The sequence below is a fragment of the Macrobrachium rosenbergii genome, chromosome 42 (genome assembly GCF_040412425.1).
Source record: "Macrobrachium rosenbergii isolate ZJJX-2024 chromosome 42, ASM4041242v1, whole genome shotgun sequence".
In the NCBI taxonomy this organism is placed as follows: Eukaryota; Metazoa; Arthropoda; class Malacostraca; order Decapoda; family Palaemonidae; genus Macrobrachium; species Macrobrachium rosenbergii.
The window spans coordinates 13,186,038-13,199,694 of NC_089782.1; the positions used below are offsets into that span (position 1 = coordinate 13,186,038).

A 13,657-nucleotide genomic window follows, 5' to 3' on the forward strand; every position below is an offset into this window, starting at 1 on the left:
GCAATGCAGCTAAGTCTGTAGTCAAGTTGCTCCTCTGGTTCTTTTTCCCCTAGAGCCATGACATCATCCCAGCTCAAGACTCCCGCTGATGTTGGTTTCCCAATGTACTGGATGATCGCTTTCAGGTCAGGCAAGCGTTCACGAATCTCTAAGACTTTGTCCAGTTGCTTTTGGTTCTCAACAACGAATATTTGTGCTCTACTACTTATTGCACAATGTTCACATGCTTCTGGAGAATTCGTTGTGTAGATCCCACAGGCAAATCCTCTGAGAAAAGGAAGGAGTTTAATTAATTTCTGATTCAGGCTGAACGGTGTTCCATAATTTAACGAACAGTGTCTATTAAATATATCATTTTTAAAAGTTTTACAGATTATAGCAAGGAATAATAATGGATGACCAATCATTATCAGAAGTACCTACCCTGCAAATATGGCAGCAAGGTCAGAAATGAACCATTCAGGGGAATTGAAGCCAAGAATGCACACCCCATGGAATCGCTCTAGGCCTAGTTTGATGAAGGCTTTAGCCAAGGTACAAACTTTAGCAAAATATTCCCGGTATGTTATAGACTTCCAGGCTCCATCCCTCTTCACACAAAGAGCTTTAACATCAGGAAACCTAAAAACATCAAGAGATCAATCGTTGTGCCAAACCAAAGAATCTGCTGAAAGACAGTAATGGTTGCAATATTATGCGTTAATACACCGTCCCAGTAAAAGGACTATATTATTTCATTCACTTTCAGTGATAAATACCACAGCTCCTAAAAATAGTTAAAAGCTGTTATCATTGTTCAAAGCAATGGCAACTGCTATTCTTGATATCGCTTTACAACGGCAGGATTACCATGACCATAATCTGATAACATTTGCAGTTTTTACTGTTAATAACTGGCAGTTCATAGTTACAGGTAAATTATGGTAATGTGTTTATTACCATGAATAATACTAAAGGATATAGTTTTCAAGCAGATATATTTACAAAGAAGATAAAAGATGTCATATGAATTTTTCATTGTCATAGATTTGTTCCCAAAAGTAACTAAACAAAAACTATATTCCAAATACTTTTTTCTTGACTGTGCTCTCAACTGGGAAGGCTCACTCACTTATCAGCTGCTCTCCTCAAAAGACTAGGCACAGAGATTGGTGGATTAGCATCTACTCCACTTTTTGTCATTTTTAGCTTCACAGCCCCCATTGGTTCCCATGTCTTCAGGACATCCGATGGAATGATTTGATCGGGCCCTGTTTGAATTGTGAAAGGTATTGTTATTATTCTTATTGCTGAATGTGAATTGTCTCTGACATTGTAAGGTGAAATCATTCATATTGTGACAAATCTTTATTTCAATTAAAACTTCTCTTAATTATACTTACCAGATTTTCTTCTATTTTTTAAGTAACTTAAGATGGCCTATTTTCACATTATTTTCAAATTTTACACTTTTTATATATATTTAAAACTTATTTAAATACTGTTCTTCAATTCAGTATAACACCATGGAACTCGTATATTCCTCTCTTATACCTTATGTCTCACACAAGGTCTATAGATTAAGCTATAGACTTAGGTTTGATAGCCAATCGTATCTTCAGATATTAAAGAGGGTTTAAAAGGAAGGACAGCTCCACCCCACTTCCTATTCTCCACACTTTAATTTCCCTGTGATCAACCACCCAAATTCGTTCGCCCTCGGTCTCTCAGGAAATCACCTCAGCCATAAACAACAAGAGATCATTACATCATCTGGCACCCTTAGACAGTGCCTCTGCGTGGACGACCCAAACCTTGGTGGCAGAACTGCAACGACGCAGCACTCGGGTGACAGAGCTGGAAGAGTGGAGCTCTCCACCATTGAAAATGTCCACTTCACATGGAGTAATCAAAGTTATTCCACGACATAGTGGTGGGAAGTTGCCTTGTTCCTATACGCAGAGTGTAGTGAACATCGTTTCGAGAGAGGAGAGGTGCGTCAGTTGTATGGGGAACATGTTCCAGTTGCCTTAGATGTAGAGATTCGAAGGCCTTGTTCGAGGAAAGCCCTTGCAAGTTGCGTACTTAAAGGATTAAAAAAAATTATAAATGGGATCGGAAAACATACTATAGTCGTCAGGAGAGACGGAACTTATAGATATAAGCCAAAATGCATAGGATGACCTAAGCAATCCAGAGAGGAGTAATAAAGTTGTTAGTTACACCGACGAAACTACTCGCAGAGACGAAATTACTCGCAGCCTGCATCGTTGTAGGAGAAAAACAGTAAGTTACAGTGAAAATTTAGCCAGTGACTTTCTACAAGTAAATAAGGCCACACTCATAAGCTAATAAATATGATTTCCAGAGTCTTACAAACATTGCACATGTAATAAACTTTTGACAGATTCACCAGTATATTTCGAGGTTGATTCACGTGGGTTAGATTAAAGCTAAACAATGCTTTAGTGGTCTTTCTTTTTTATTTACTAGACGGTAATCGAAGTATAATGAATTTTGTAGTACCGTTTGCCTTCATTCAGCTCGGGGACAGCCTTTCTGACCACTGACCTATATTAAAGTATGCATAATGAAAGTACCTTGGTCTGGACTTCAGAACAGTACGCAGCATCTCTGTGATCCGGAAATTCTGTCTCTACCATTTCCTTTATTACCGTTAGTTTTGGCAGTATGAATACAAGAATGTGATGACAATTACTAAGAGTAATTATCATCAATTACACTCAGTTTGCTCAAAGAGGAGGTTCATCAGGAGGGAATTTGAAAACCTTTTCTCAGTATTATAATTTCACTCTTACCTTTCAAGTATTTTGTTTGGTCCTGTCCAGACTCGGCCATTCTTGATGTGTATTTGCTTGCAGGAAAAGACTTCAGAAACTGCTATTTTAGTTTAAATAGCCACCTGGGTTTGTGGCCTCATACCAAAGAGAACCTAAAAGCAAATTGCAAAGAAAAAGAATTTTTAATGATAAATCTTGGCTATTTTATTAATATTCTGTAAATGTGAAAAAAACTTTCACAACATCTAATGCTTAAATAGTGGATTCAGAATAAACTGCTGTGCATCACCGATGTGAAAATGATGAAGAAAATTGGATGATTTAATGTTTAACAATATTAAATCATCCGCTTCTTCTTTCAGAAGAAGCAGCTATCTTACTGCCAGCTACAAGGAAATACATTTCTGTAACGGTTTTCCATTGAGAGCAGCAAGATCATGCTCTTCATGTCTTTCAGTGTTTTGAAGAATCGTAAATGACTCGAAAAAACAAGAAAATCTGCTTACACTTTCCCACATCTTCCCAAACGAGATATTGCTGTATTGCAGTACGACACTTATCCCAAGACGTAACACATCCCGAAATTACAGTAGATCCTACTGAAATACCTCGTTTCCTGAACACAAGCTTTAGATCAAGTAACCTCTTGACTTTCGGTTTTCCCACAGAAGCTGCTTCCACAGTGTGATTCACAACTTATCGAACATGAACATTGAACCAATGCCCGTGTTCTTGGCGCCCTAACGTACGAGCATAAACTGATATCGCTCTCAACATTTGTGTTATCACAGAATTGTTGATATCCTGTACGTTATCGGCAAAGGAGATAAAAGATAACCACTTTATCGCATTTAGCTCTTTTCGTTGCCCCAAGACGACTAGATTATTATATTTCAGGTCAGGTTAATTGGTTCAAAAGAGCTGAATGTGTGTGTGTGTTTTTTTTTTAATCATCGGGTTTAGAGATTTGGTTTTTTGTTTCATATTTGTTTTTTATTATTGATGCGTACATTTTTCAAAACTAAATTTATATGATTCTTCTAAGTAACTATACATGATATCTAAATCAAACTATTCCACTATTTAAAGGGAGAAAAAATGCCGGCGTGCCGAGAGTTACTGATTGTTGTTGCTTTGCTACTGTATATCATCAACCCGGAAGATTAAGAAAGGCTGTTTCAATACTATTTTGATTAAAATAACATGAATCCTTCTGAGTTACATTGTGGTTCATGTATGCATATATCAGTTTGCTAAAGGAAATAAGCGGTAGTTATCTATTTGTTATTCTACTTCCTCTGCTTTTCCTATATTTTCATAAATAGTGCTCTTTTCCTTGAAGCTTTCTTGTATGTTTGTATGTAAGGGGTCACTTCGGTATGATCCAGATGAACACTTAAACATTTTGTTCTGGACTGTAAAACAGAAATATCTTCTTGTACACTGCATATAACATTTAACATACATGTACTAAGACCGTTCTCGAGTTATTTACTTTGAGAAAAATTCTTTCAAATACGGCAATTTTCATCATTTGTGTTTTTATCTTCTGTTATCTTACTTCAGCTGATCGTGAAATTGTCGCTTCACCCATTGTCTATATATGTACGTATATGTATACATGGATTTAATTTGTTTGCTAAAATGAGAGTTAACTGTCTGTGTAGGACCTGACCTCAGTTTCGTGTAAGTTTCATTATCATTCAATAATGCCGTTATTTTATTTACATAGTCACTTTTATTCATTATTACCACTGCATTAGACTTATCAGCCTTTGTTACTTGCAATGTTTCGTCTTTTCTAAGGTTTTGTATGCATGGAGAAATCTTCCGGGAACATAATGGCATTATTAAATGATAGTGAAACTTACACGAAACTGAGGTCAGATCCTACACAGACTGTGAACTCTCATATTAGCAAACAAATTAAGTCCATTTTAAAGGGCTCTGACCATTTAATTAAACAGTTTTCTAATCAGTGCTCCCCTACCACATCTCTACGGTTTAGTCAAGACAGAAAAAATCAGTAACCCTATTAAACCAATCATTAGTTCAGCAGGCTCAGTTTCGTATAATTTATCCAAATGGCTTGTAAAAGTTCTTACACCTTTGGTAGGAAACATTTCTAATACGAATGTAAAAATTAATGTTGACTTTATAGACAAAATGAATAGTTTGAATTTGAAATTTGATTTTACTATGGTTATTTTTATATATCTTTATTTACAAAAGTGCCTGTAGATGATTTACTGGAATTTTTAGAGGAAGAATTAGAAAGTTATGATATTCCTTTAACTGTAGCAAACCTCACTAATCTTATAGGGTTGTGTACCAAAGATAGTAAATTTTGTTTTAATGGGGAATTTTTTGTACAAAAGTTCGGCATGGCTAAGGGTAATCCCTTATCTCCTGTCCTTAACAATATTTACATGAAATTTTTTTAGACAAAATTCTTACCAAGAATTTTGCCCCGAAAAGTTATATGGTATAGGTATGTGGATGATATTTTCTGTATCTGGCCAGTTCACAAAAATCTCCAGGAATTTCTGGTTAAGCTAAATAATTTAGTCCCATCTATAAAATTTACCGAAGAGAAAGAAAGAAATTGTAATTTGAATTTTCTTGATGTAACTGTCCATTGACATGATAGAAATTTCACCTTTTCAGTCTTTCGAAAATCAGCTAACATTGCCTCTTTTGTTCAATATTATGCCAGTCATCATCAAAATGTTAAATTCTCTGTCTTTTCTGGAATGTTCTTAAGGACTTTACGTGTTTGTAGCCCTCAGTTCATTGATGCTGAGATCAAACTATTTATGATACTGCTTTGAAACTTAAATACCCAAGGACCCTTGTAGATGTAGCATGGAAAAGAGCCAGGAAAAAATTTTATTTAACTAATAACAAACTTGAATTCAACAAGCATAATATTCTCAAATTGCCGTATGATGAAAGGTTTTTACAAATTCATAGAATTTTAAAGCTTTTCAACATGAATGTTGTTTTCAGTAATTTTAATGTTAAGAGTTTAGTAATAAAAAATTCTCCTAAAGATGTTTCTGGCTGCATCTATGAAATTCCTTGTAAAAAGTGTGATAAAATATATTATGGACAAACTGGAAAATCACTTACACAACGAATCAAACAACACCAATATTCTGTGAGAACTGGCCAAATATCGAATGCATTATTCGTACATATGAGAGATTTAGATCATCGTATTAACTGGAGTGAAGCAAGATCTTCAGTCCCGTGCAATGACACTGTTAAAAGGAATATCATTGAATCTTGTTTTATAAAGTCAAATAATGAAAGTGTTCTAAATTTAAGCCTTGGTTTGTTTAAACTTGATGCCTTCATAGTTAAAAAAGTAGTTGATAAATATAAGCAAATTTAGTATTCAGTTTTATACATGTTTCTGCAATTTGAATGGGTAAGATTCCGTATCTCTTATGGTTAAGTATATGGTTTTAGTTTGTGACCGCGTGATCCCGGACTCTCCTGCATTACTCCTTTTATTTATTACCCCTTGGCAATTAACCATCTAGTATTCAGTTTTATACATGTTTTTGGATTTTGTAAGACTAAACTTCCGTGCCTCTTGTAGTTTGGTCTGTGGTTTTAGTTTGTGACCGCTTGATCCCGGATTATCCTGGATTATCTTTTTGTTTATTACCCTTTGACAACTGACCATCTGGTATTCTTGTTCTTTTTGTTTACTTTGTAACCTTTTCATCTGTTTCATTTGCACCCAGACGATGCGTTAATAAACGTGAAAGCGCTTCGTACTGAACTTCTGCCTATCATTTTCCTTTTTGATGTTTGTATGTATGTATATACATATAGTGTGTGTTTATATATGTGTATAAATATATATCTGTATATATATATATATATATATATATATATAAACACACATATATATATGTATATATATGTATATATGTGTATATATATATATATATATATATGTATATATATATATATATATATATATATATATATATATATATATATATATATATATATATATATATATATATATATATATATATATATATATATATACACACACACATTCAATCTAAATATTCTCTTATGTGTTGGTACTTTTATTCATGTAGTTATGTAAGCCTTGTCTTTCTGTGATCTCATCCAGTGTGCCATAGTTCAGCCTTATCATACTACTTCGCTTATTATTTTATCTCCAATTCTGGACAGGACGTGTGCTATCAAGTTCATTTTACAGTAATCTGAACTGATAGGGACGTTGCTGCTTGTTGCACTTCCATCCTGAATTAGAAAGTCAACTTTTAAGGAGGAAGCAAAATACGAAGAGAATATGTTCGCTGGGTTTGCCGTGTGCACCACTCTAGGGATATGCCACTAGATTTTCTCCCAAAATTTATCTTAACGATTAACGTCGGTAACAGTCCAACTGCAAATTATTTTGATCACTTAACAACAGTCATCCTCTCTCTCTCTCTCTCTCTCTCTCTCTCTCTCTCTCTCTCTCTCTCTCTCTCTCTCTCTCTCTCTCTCTCTCTCATGCACATATTGCTGCCATCCCTCTTTATAGAGAATTTATGTCCCTGTTTCCGTTTCATTCAGACCATCAGTTGTCATTTCATTTTGCATTTGTTTAAGGACATTGCATGTCAACAGAGATTTTTTATTCATAAGAAATTCCAGTAATTTTTTCACGGATTAAAAAATATTTTCGTTTCTTTTTCTTTCGGCTTTAGCAGGAGCCCCTATTAACATGCTTCCCCAAACGTACTCGCCCTTCAGTTGTAATACAAGAAAGTTTAAACCGTTAATTAAATCTGCATCATTTATATATATATATACAGTATATGTATATATATATATATATATATATATATATATATGTGTGTGTGTGTGTGTGTGTGTGTATATATAAATATGTATATATATAAATGCAGATTTAATTAACGGTTTAAACTTTCTTATATATATTCTCACGTATGTAGAAAATTCGTCCCTCCAGTCTGTTAGCTAGAAATCAAATTTCATGGCGGCTGGAGGAGACCCCACGGGGGGACAAATGTAGATGTCTTAACCCAATATCGTATGATTTTGGGGTGCAGAAAGCCGTTAGGGAAGAAGGACCAGTCAGGACAGTAATTAGGCTGCTATGCTGACCCTTGGTTAGTCTTAACTATAAGACCTATTTCCCTTCAACCTTTGTACTGGTTGTTATTGCTCCTTCCAAGTCTACCGATGTCCTGTGCCCATCCCTAGAAATCAAATGTGATGCCTCAGTGACCTCTCTCGTCACTACGCTATAGACCTCCACAGTGCTAAGCTGGTGCTGTTCTCCCTGTTGCACTGGCCACATTAGGGACTTCTGCGGCCAGAATTCATCTTTTGCAAGCGAGCTCCATGCACAAATGCAATCAGGTACGTCTTGAAGTTGCAAGTAACACCCTTCTCATGAATTTCTCTCCATTTTCCGTATTTCCAACTTTCCATTCTCCCAAAACAAAGCCCCGTTGTTTCCCACAGCCTAGCACACACATTTGCCCTCATGACGTGTTCCAAGCTTAAATTAAGTTTGTTTTTTGATGATAATTAGAGCATTCCCACCATAGTGTTACCATGTGCTAATTAAATCTAATTGATAATTTCTTCCATCATGAATAAGTAATTTCATGCGAGAGAAAGTCAACGTTTCTGAATGCTAACCAGGATTTCTTCTCCAGAATCCTGTTATCTGGCTCTTCAAGTTTTCTGCCCTGCCCTTGTGAACCGAATAGCCTTAGATGTTTAACTGCCATCTTGCTACTTGCAAGACTCTTCTGACCACCAGCGGTCCAGGGGCATGTTGTGCTAAAATCACTATTATTTGTCAGCCAGTCTCAACAGCAGTGGTTTTCATTTGCTTGTCCAACTCTTTCAGGGCTGTAGGCCTTCTCAGATTCATTTATTTGCTACGTATAGTATTACTTTTATCGCACATTGCATGTGCCTTGTTTGCTGCTCAGTCAGCCATTTCATATTAATTTTCTGACTGTTTAGCTTGTAAATAATCTCAATTTAAAGTTACCTGACTGGTTTGAAAGGCAACCTTTATTGCTTACATTCTGAGCTCTAGGTGTTGACCCTAAGGCAAATTACATTTAAAATCCAATTTAACTCTTAACTCTAACAATATACTCATAATATATATATATATATATATATATATATATATATATATATATATATATATATAACAATATGTATATATATATATATACACATACATACATACATACATACATATATATACATATATATATACACACACACACACACACACACACACACACACAAACACACACACACACACATACATACATACACTCACTGGAACACATGTTGATTGAATGCGAAGTACCACCATAAAGAAATGAGACAGACCATATGAATCCTGGCTGGTTTTGTCTTACACAATCATTTTCAAAAGAACTGGCACGGTAGCAGAAATATACACTATACATGCTAGTATGAAAGCAAAGCACAAAAGAACATACAGATAGTTAAAAGCTGTCAACAGTAGGATAGGGTTTTTGGAGTTGTTCACCTCTCAGATAGCGAATGAGTGTGCTACTTGCACATCTCGTTTTTGGATGGAAACTTGGCCTGGATTATTTCTAAATGAAAAATAACGAACATATCGTTATCTTTTCATCTGGATCAGAAAACGTGTATCCCTTAAATTAAATACGTTTTTTATGTTTATTTTTAAATAACTGGTTCATTTCTATACATTCCTGGCTGATATTCATATTCTAATCAAAACCTTCTTTTGTAAAACAAGACTCATATTTTTTCCAACTTATTATTAAAAGCAACCAGCCCGATGAATAGCATGATTTTATCTCCAACATGAAAAAAGGCGCTGTTATCTTGTGAATATGAAATGCTGTGCTGTCCAAATCACTGTTCCGGTTTGACCAATACAGAATTTGTCACATGAATTACAGAGGATTTGAAGTATACACATCCTTTGATATTGTCAGGAGAGTCCTGTAGAAGTGTTCTTTTACTGAATTATTGTTCTTAAATGCCTCATTACACTAAGAATTTTAAGTGAATGGGAAATACCTTTAACGCTGTTACGTTGCTGCAATAGAGGACTGTTTTTTGTGTGCCTGTGTTTTGTCTCTGATTACTATGAAGTCCTGCCTACGCTCCTAAGCAGCCTATTTTTAGGTAATAGAATATACAATTTAGGCCAGAGGCAAAGCGCTTGGACCTATGTGGTCATTCAGCACTGAAAGGGAAATTGACATTATGAAGGCTTGAATGGTGAAACAAGAGGAAAACCTCTAAGTTGCACTATGAAACAATTTTTATAGAGTGTTGAAAGTCAGATGGAAGAATGAATAAGAACGAAGGTACAGTAAAAGGAACGAAAGAGGTTGCAGCTATGGGCCGAAGGGACGCTGCAAAGACCATTAAGTAATGCCTACAGTGCACCACGTGATGTGCACTGATTGTCCCCCTGTAGGGTACAGTTAATTTATCAACAATACATTTATGGACACATACAGTACGTAGTGTTCTTAAAACATAGGTGGAAATGTTGATCTTTTAACTTTAGTGCCGGGGCCAGAATAAAAATGTACACAGGCAGAAATATTGTTGGGTTTTCTGTATACATTAAGTTTAAACCCATTATTGCCCCAACGTACAGGTCAATCTCAAGAGGGTGAACTCCAGTTATCTTCCCTCTTCACAGCAGATATGTCGATAACATCAGTTCATTTAATCTATCAAAGAAAATACTTTCATTTTCGTTTCCCGACCCGAAACAAATTATGTCGTCAATAGATTAGCACTGTTGCACATATTATGGAATGATTCACTAGGGATATCAGCAAGATATTTTCATATAAACTTTACGAAACAGAAACATCAGAGCTAATTATTGACCCGGAACAAAGATGAATCATGTAGTTTTGAAGTCCGTACATATGAGACAACGGTGCCGAAATCACACACAATTAAGTTTTTAATTCATTTCTCTGTTATTTCATTTACTGAAACACACACATCAACACACACACACACAGGCACAGGCACATATATATATATATATATATATATATATATGTGTGTGTGTTTGTGCGTGTGCGCGCGCGTATGTTTGTACACGCATGTGTATATATATACATGAAATTTTTATCACACCGTGATTTTTATATATATTCATGAAGCTACAAAAGTCGCTTCATATCCAATTCACGCTACTTCGAGACCCGTTCCGATCCATATATCACTTTCAAAAAAATTCCCCTTTGACGTTAATTCCCCATTGGGGATATTCCCGAAGTAGCGTGAATTGGATATTAAGCGACATTTGTACCAGGAACTTGCATCTTTTCAGAGTAAGAGAATGAAAGAATTTAAACAATAAGCCCTAATACGGAACCCCAACAGGCAATCGCTGGCAGGACCGAACCACCCTGATGCTCATAAATCCAATTTTTATCCCGCCTGTGTCCATCCACGTCTCCAAAAAAAAAATAAATAAATAAAAATTCCCAAGTATTAAAGTTATGTGAAGTGTCGGATACTGTAAATGAGTTTATTGTGTGCTCGTTTAAGTCAGATGGGTTTATCGTAATACGAATCATTATCATCATCGCCTCCAACTTGTGTTATTCATACATTGCTTGGAAGAACCTATGCTGCATTTTCTCTAATTCATTCGTGTTTTTTTTTCAGTGGTGTTATTCAAGCCTTGTGTGTAGCGCAGCGAGTAATGATGGACATATTGTTTGCAATCTCCCACTTTCTTAACGCCCCCGCAATTTCTAGTTTCTCTTAACATTTACACAACTTGTTGATTTCTCTTCTAATTACTCTTTTCCTCTGAGCCATTTTCTGTGTACCTTTCTCGTTTACACGTGTATTTTCTTATAGTACTTATTGAACTGTTTTCCAATTCTGTGTGTATGTGAATTAATTTCTTCTTTATTCTTTTATCTGTTATGAGCACTGCTGATTTGCTGGGCTAAGTACTAGATGACATGAACTGTTCTGTAGGCTGCAGCGTTGCCGACATCAGTTTCTTTTCCTTTACGGTTGGTGGAGAGCATCGTCTACAAATATTAGGGAGTCGCCTGTTTCTATAACTTTTATCAGTGTTACATTCTTTCTGCAAATTTCCATCACTTTCTTACTATACCCCATAGTTGCGGCCCATGTAATGTTCCCTGTCTTACGCTCTCAGGTATGTCAATGTTTTTGGTTTCGCTTGCTGGACACGTTACTGCTGAGTCATCTTCACCCATCCTTTTGTAAAAACTACGCATCTTTCCACCCTATTAATTTTCCTGTTTCGTTGGTGCAGTCTTTCATGTCCAGTTATAGTTTAAGTCTTATATGTGTCCATGAACCATGAATATGTTGGGGCACTTAAGATTGTTATTATAATCAGTTATGGCATTTAGGGTTAGCAGATGCTAATCGTAACTCATATTCAAGGTTTTTCTTCCTTGCCCTTCAGGCAAGATCTGAGTCCATTCCAGTCAGTTATGCGCGAACCCTTGTAATGTAGGCATTATCTCGCCTGAATTCAAACCTTTTAACTTAATGACCTGTGGTCTTTTCCACACCTTGTCTCTCAAACTTCATCAGTACTTTCGCCCTGCTTATACCCAAATTTCTGGCATCTGAATCTTGTATCACAAGGTATCTGACATAAACACTGAAACTCTTACTCGGTAGCTTATTTACAGCCTCTTCACCTACTCTCATATTTCAAATCTTCCCGTAGGGGTTAGTGCCGTCGGTGTACTTCATATGGTGTACTGTAGGCATTACTAAATGGTGTCAGCAAAGTCTCTTCCGCCCCTAGGTTTACCCACCTTTTAGCCTTGTACTTTATTTTAATTCCTGCAGCCTTGAGTCTTGCTGTCCAACTTCTCTAACAACAATATTACTTCTTATTGCAATGATGGGCCCTTTGTTGGCCGAGTTGGTTGAGGCTTCAGACCGTCATTCGAAATTCCTGATGAAGAGTTAGAGGAATTTATTTCTGGTGATAGAAATTCATTTCTTTATTTTTCGGATTCCATTAAATAACCAATTGGTTCTTAGCCACGTAAAATAAGTGTAAAGCCCTAGGAGAGCTGTTAATCAGCTCAGTGGTCTCTGGCTATCTTACTTACCCCTCAAAAAATCCTTGCAGCTTTATTTTCCTAGAAATAAGCACTGTAATAGGGCTTAAAATGAACTTAAATTAAAATGAATTAAAAGGTTATAAACAAAATATGGGAAACAGGAATTTTGCCCAAGGACTGGAAAATATCCATAATTGTTCCTATTAAAAAGCCTGATAAAGATGCTTCCCAAGCCACCAGCTATAGACCAGTAGCTCTTACCAGCTGTGTGTGTAAGCTGGTGGAGAAAATGATAAATACTAGACTAGTGTGGCATCTGGAAACCAACGAATTAATATCGCCATTTCAATTTGGTTTTAGGAAAAACCGCTCCACCTTGCTGAGGCTGATCAACCAAATCCAGCAAGGATTCGTCAAGCAATTTTTTTACTTAAAGAAAGCATATGACACTACCTGGACAATTGGCATCATGAAACAATTGCACAAGATGGGCGTATGTGGAAGAATGATCAGGTTTATATATTCCTTTTTAACAGACAGGTAAGAGTGGGAAACTCCCTCTCCCAACCTTTTATACAGGAGGGAGTTCCCCAAGGAACAATAAATAGTGTGGTTGAAAAAATTTTGCCCCCTGTTAAATGCTCGCTTTTTGTCGATGGCCTTGCAATATACTGCACATGATATGATTCTTTTCTTTGTGTAAACATTTGCAAAGGTCTAGTAATGCTATTACTAAGT

The 13,657-nt window shown here is 35.9% G+C and overlaps 2 protein-coding genes across 3 annotated transcripts in view; one reads left to right on the forward strand and one right to left on the reverse strand.

Annotated features, from left to right (window-relative positions):
- The window catches only part of LOC136827944 (long-chain-fatty-acid--CoA ligase ACSBG2-like), an 8,123-nt gene extending 4,580 nt beyond the window's left edge, over window positions 1-3,543 (reverse strand). Inside the window, exons 1-5 of one of the 2 annotated variants that reach the window (XM_067085488.1) lie at window positions 3,389-3,543; window positions 2,799-2,932; window positions 1,112-1,250; window positions 424-621; window positions 1-267 (exon numbers count right to left, since the gene is read on the reverse strand). The exon at window positions 1-267 is cut by the window's left edge and continues 1,021 nt beyond it. In XM_067085488.1, the coding sequence (XP_066941589.1) occupies window positions 1-267; window positions 424-621; window positions 1,112-1,250; window positions 2,799-2,838 (644 nt within the window). In that variant the 5' untranslated portion in view covers window positions 2,839-2,932; window positions 3,389-3,543. Of the gene's footprint in view, window positions 268-423; window positions 622-1,111; window positions 1,251-2,798; window positions 2,933-3,286 lie in introns of both variants that reach the window. The other variant, XM_067085487.1, reaches the window with a different exon arrangement.
- LOC136827951 (uncharacterized) overlaps window positions 1-13,657 on the forward strand; it is a 505,229-nt gene that overhangs the window by 257,516 nt on the left and 234,056 nt on the right. The gene's annotated exons all lie outside the window — the stretch shown is intronic.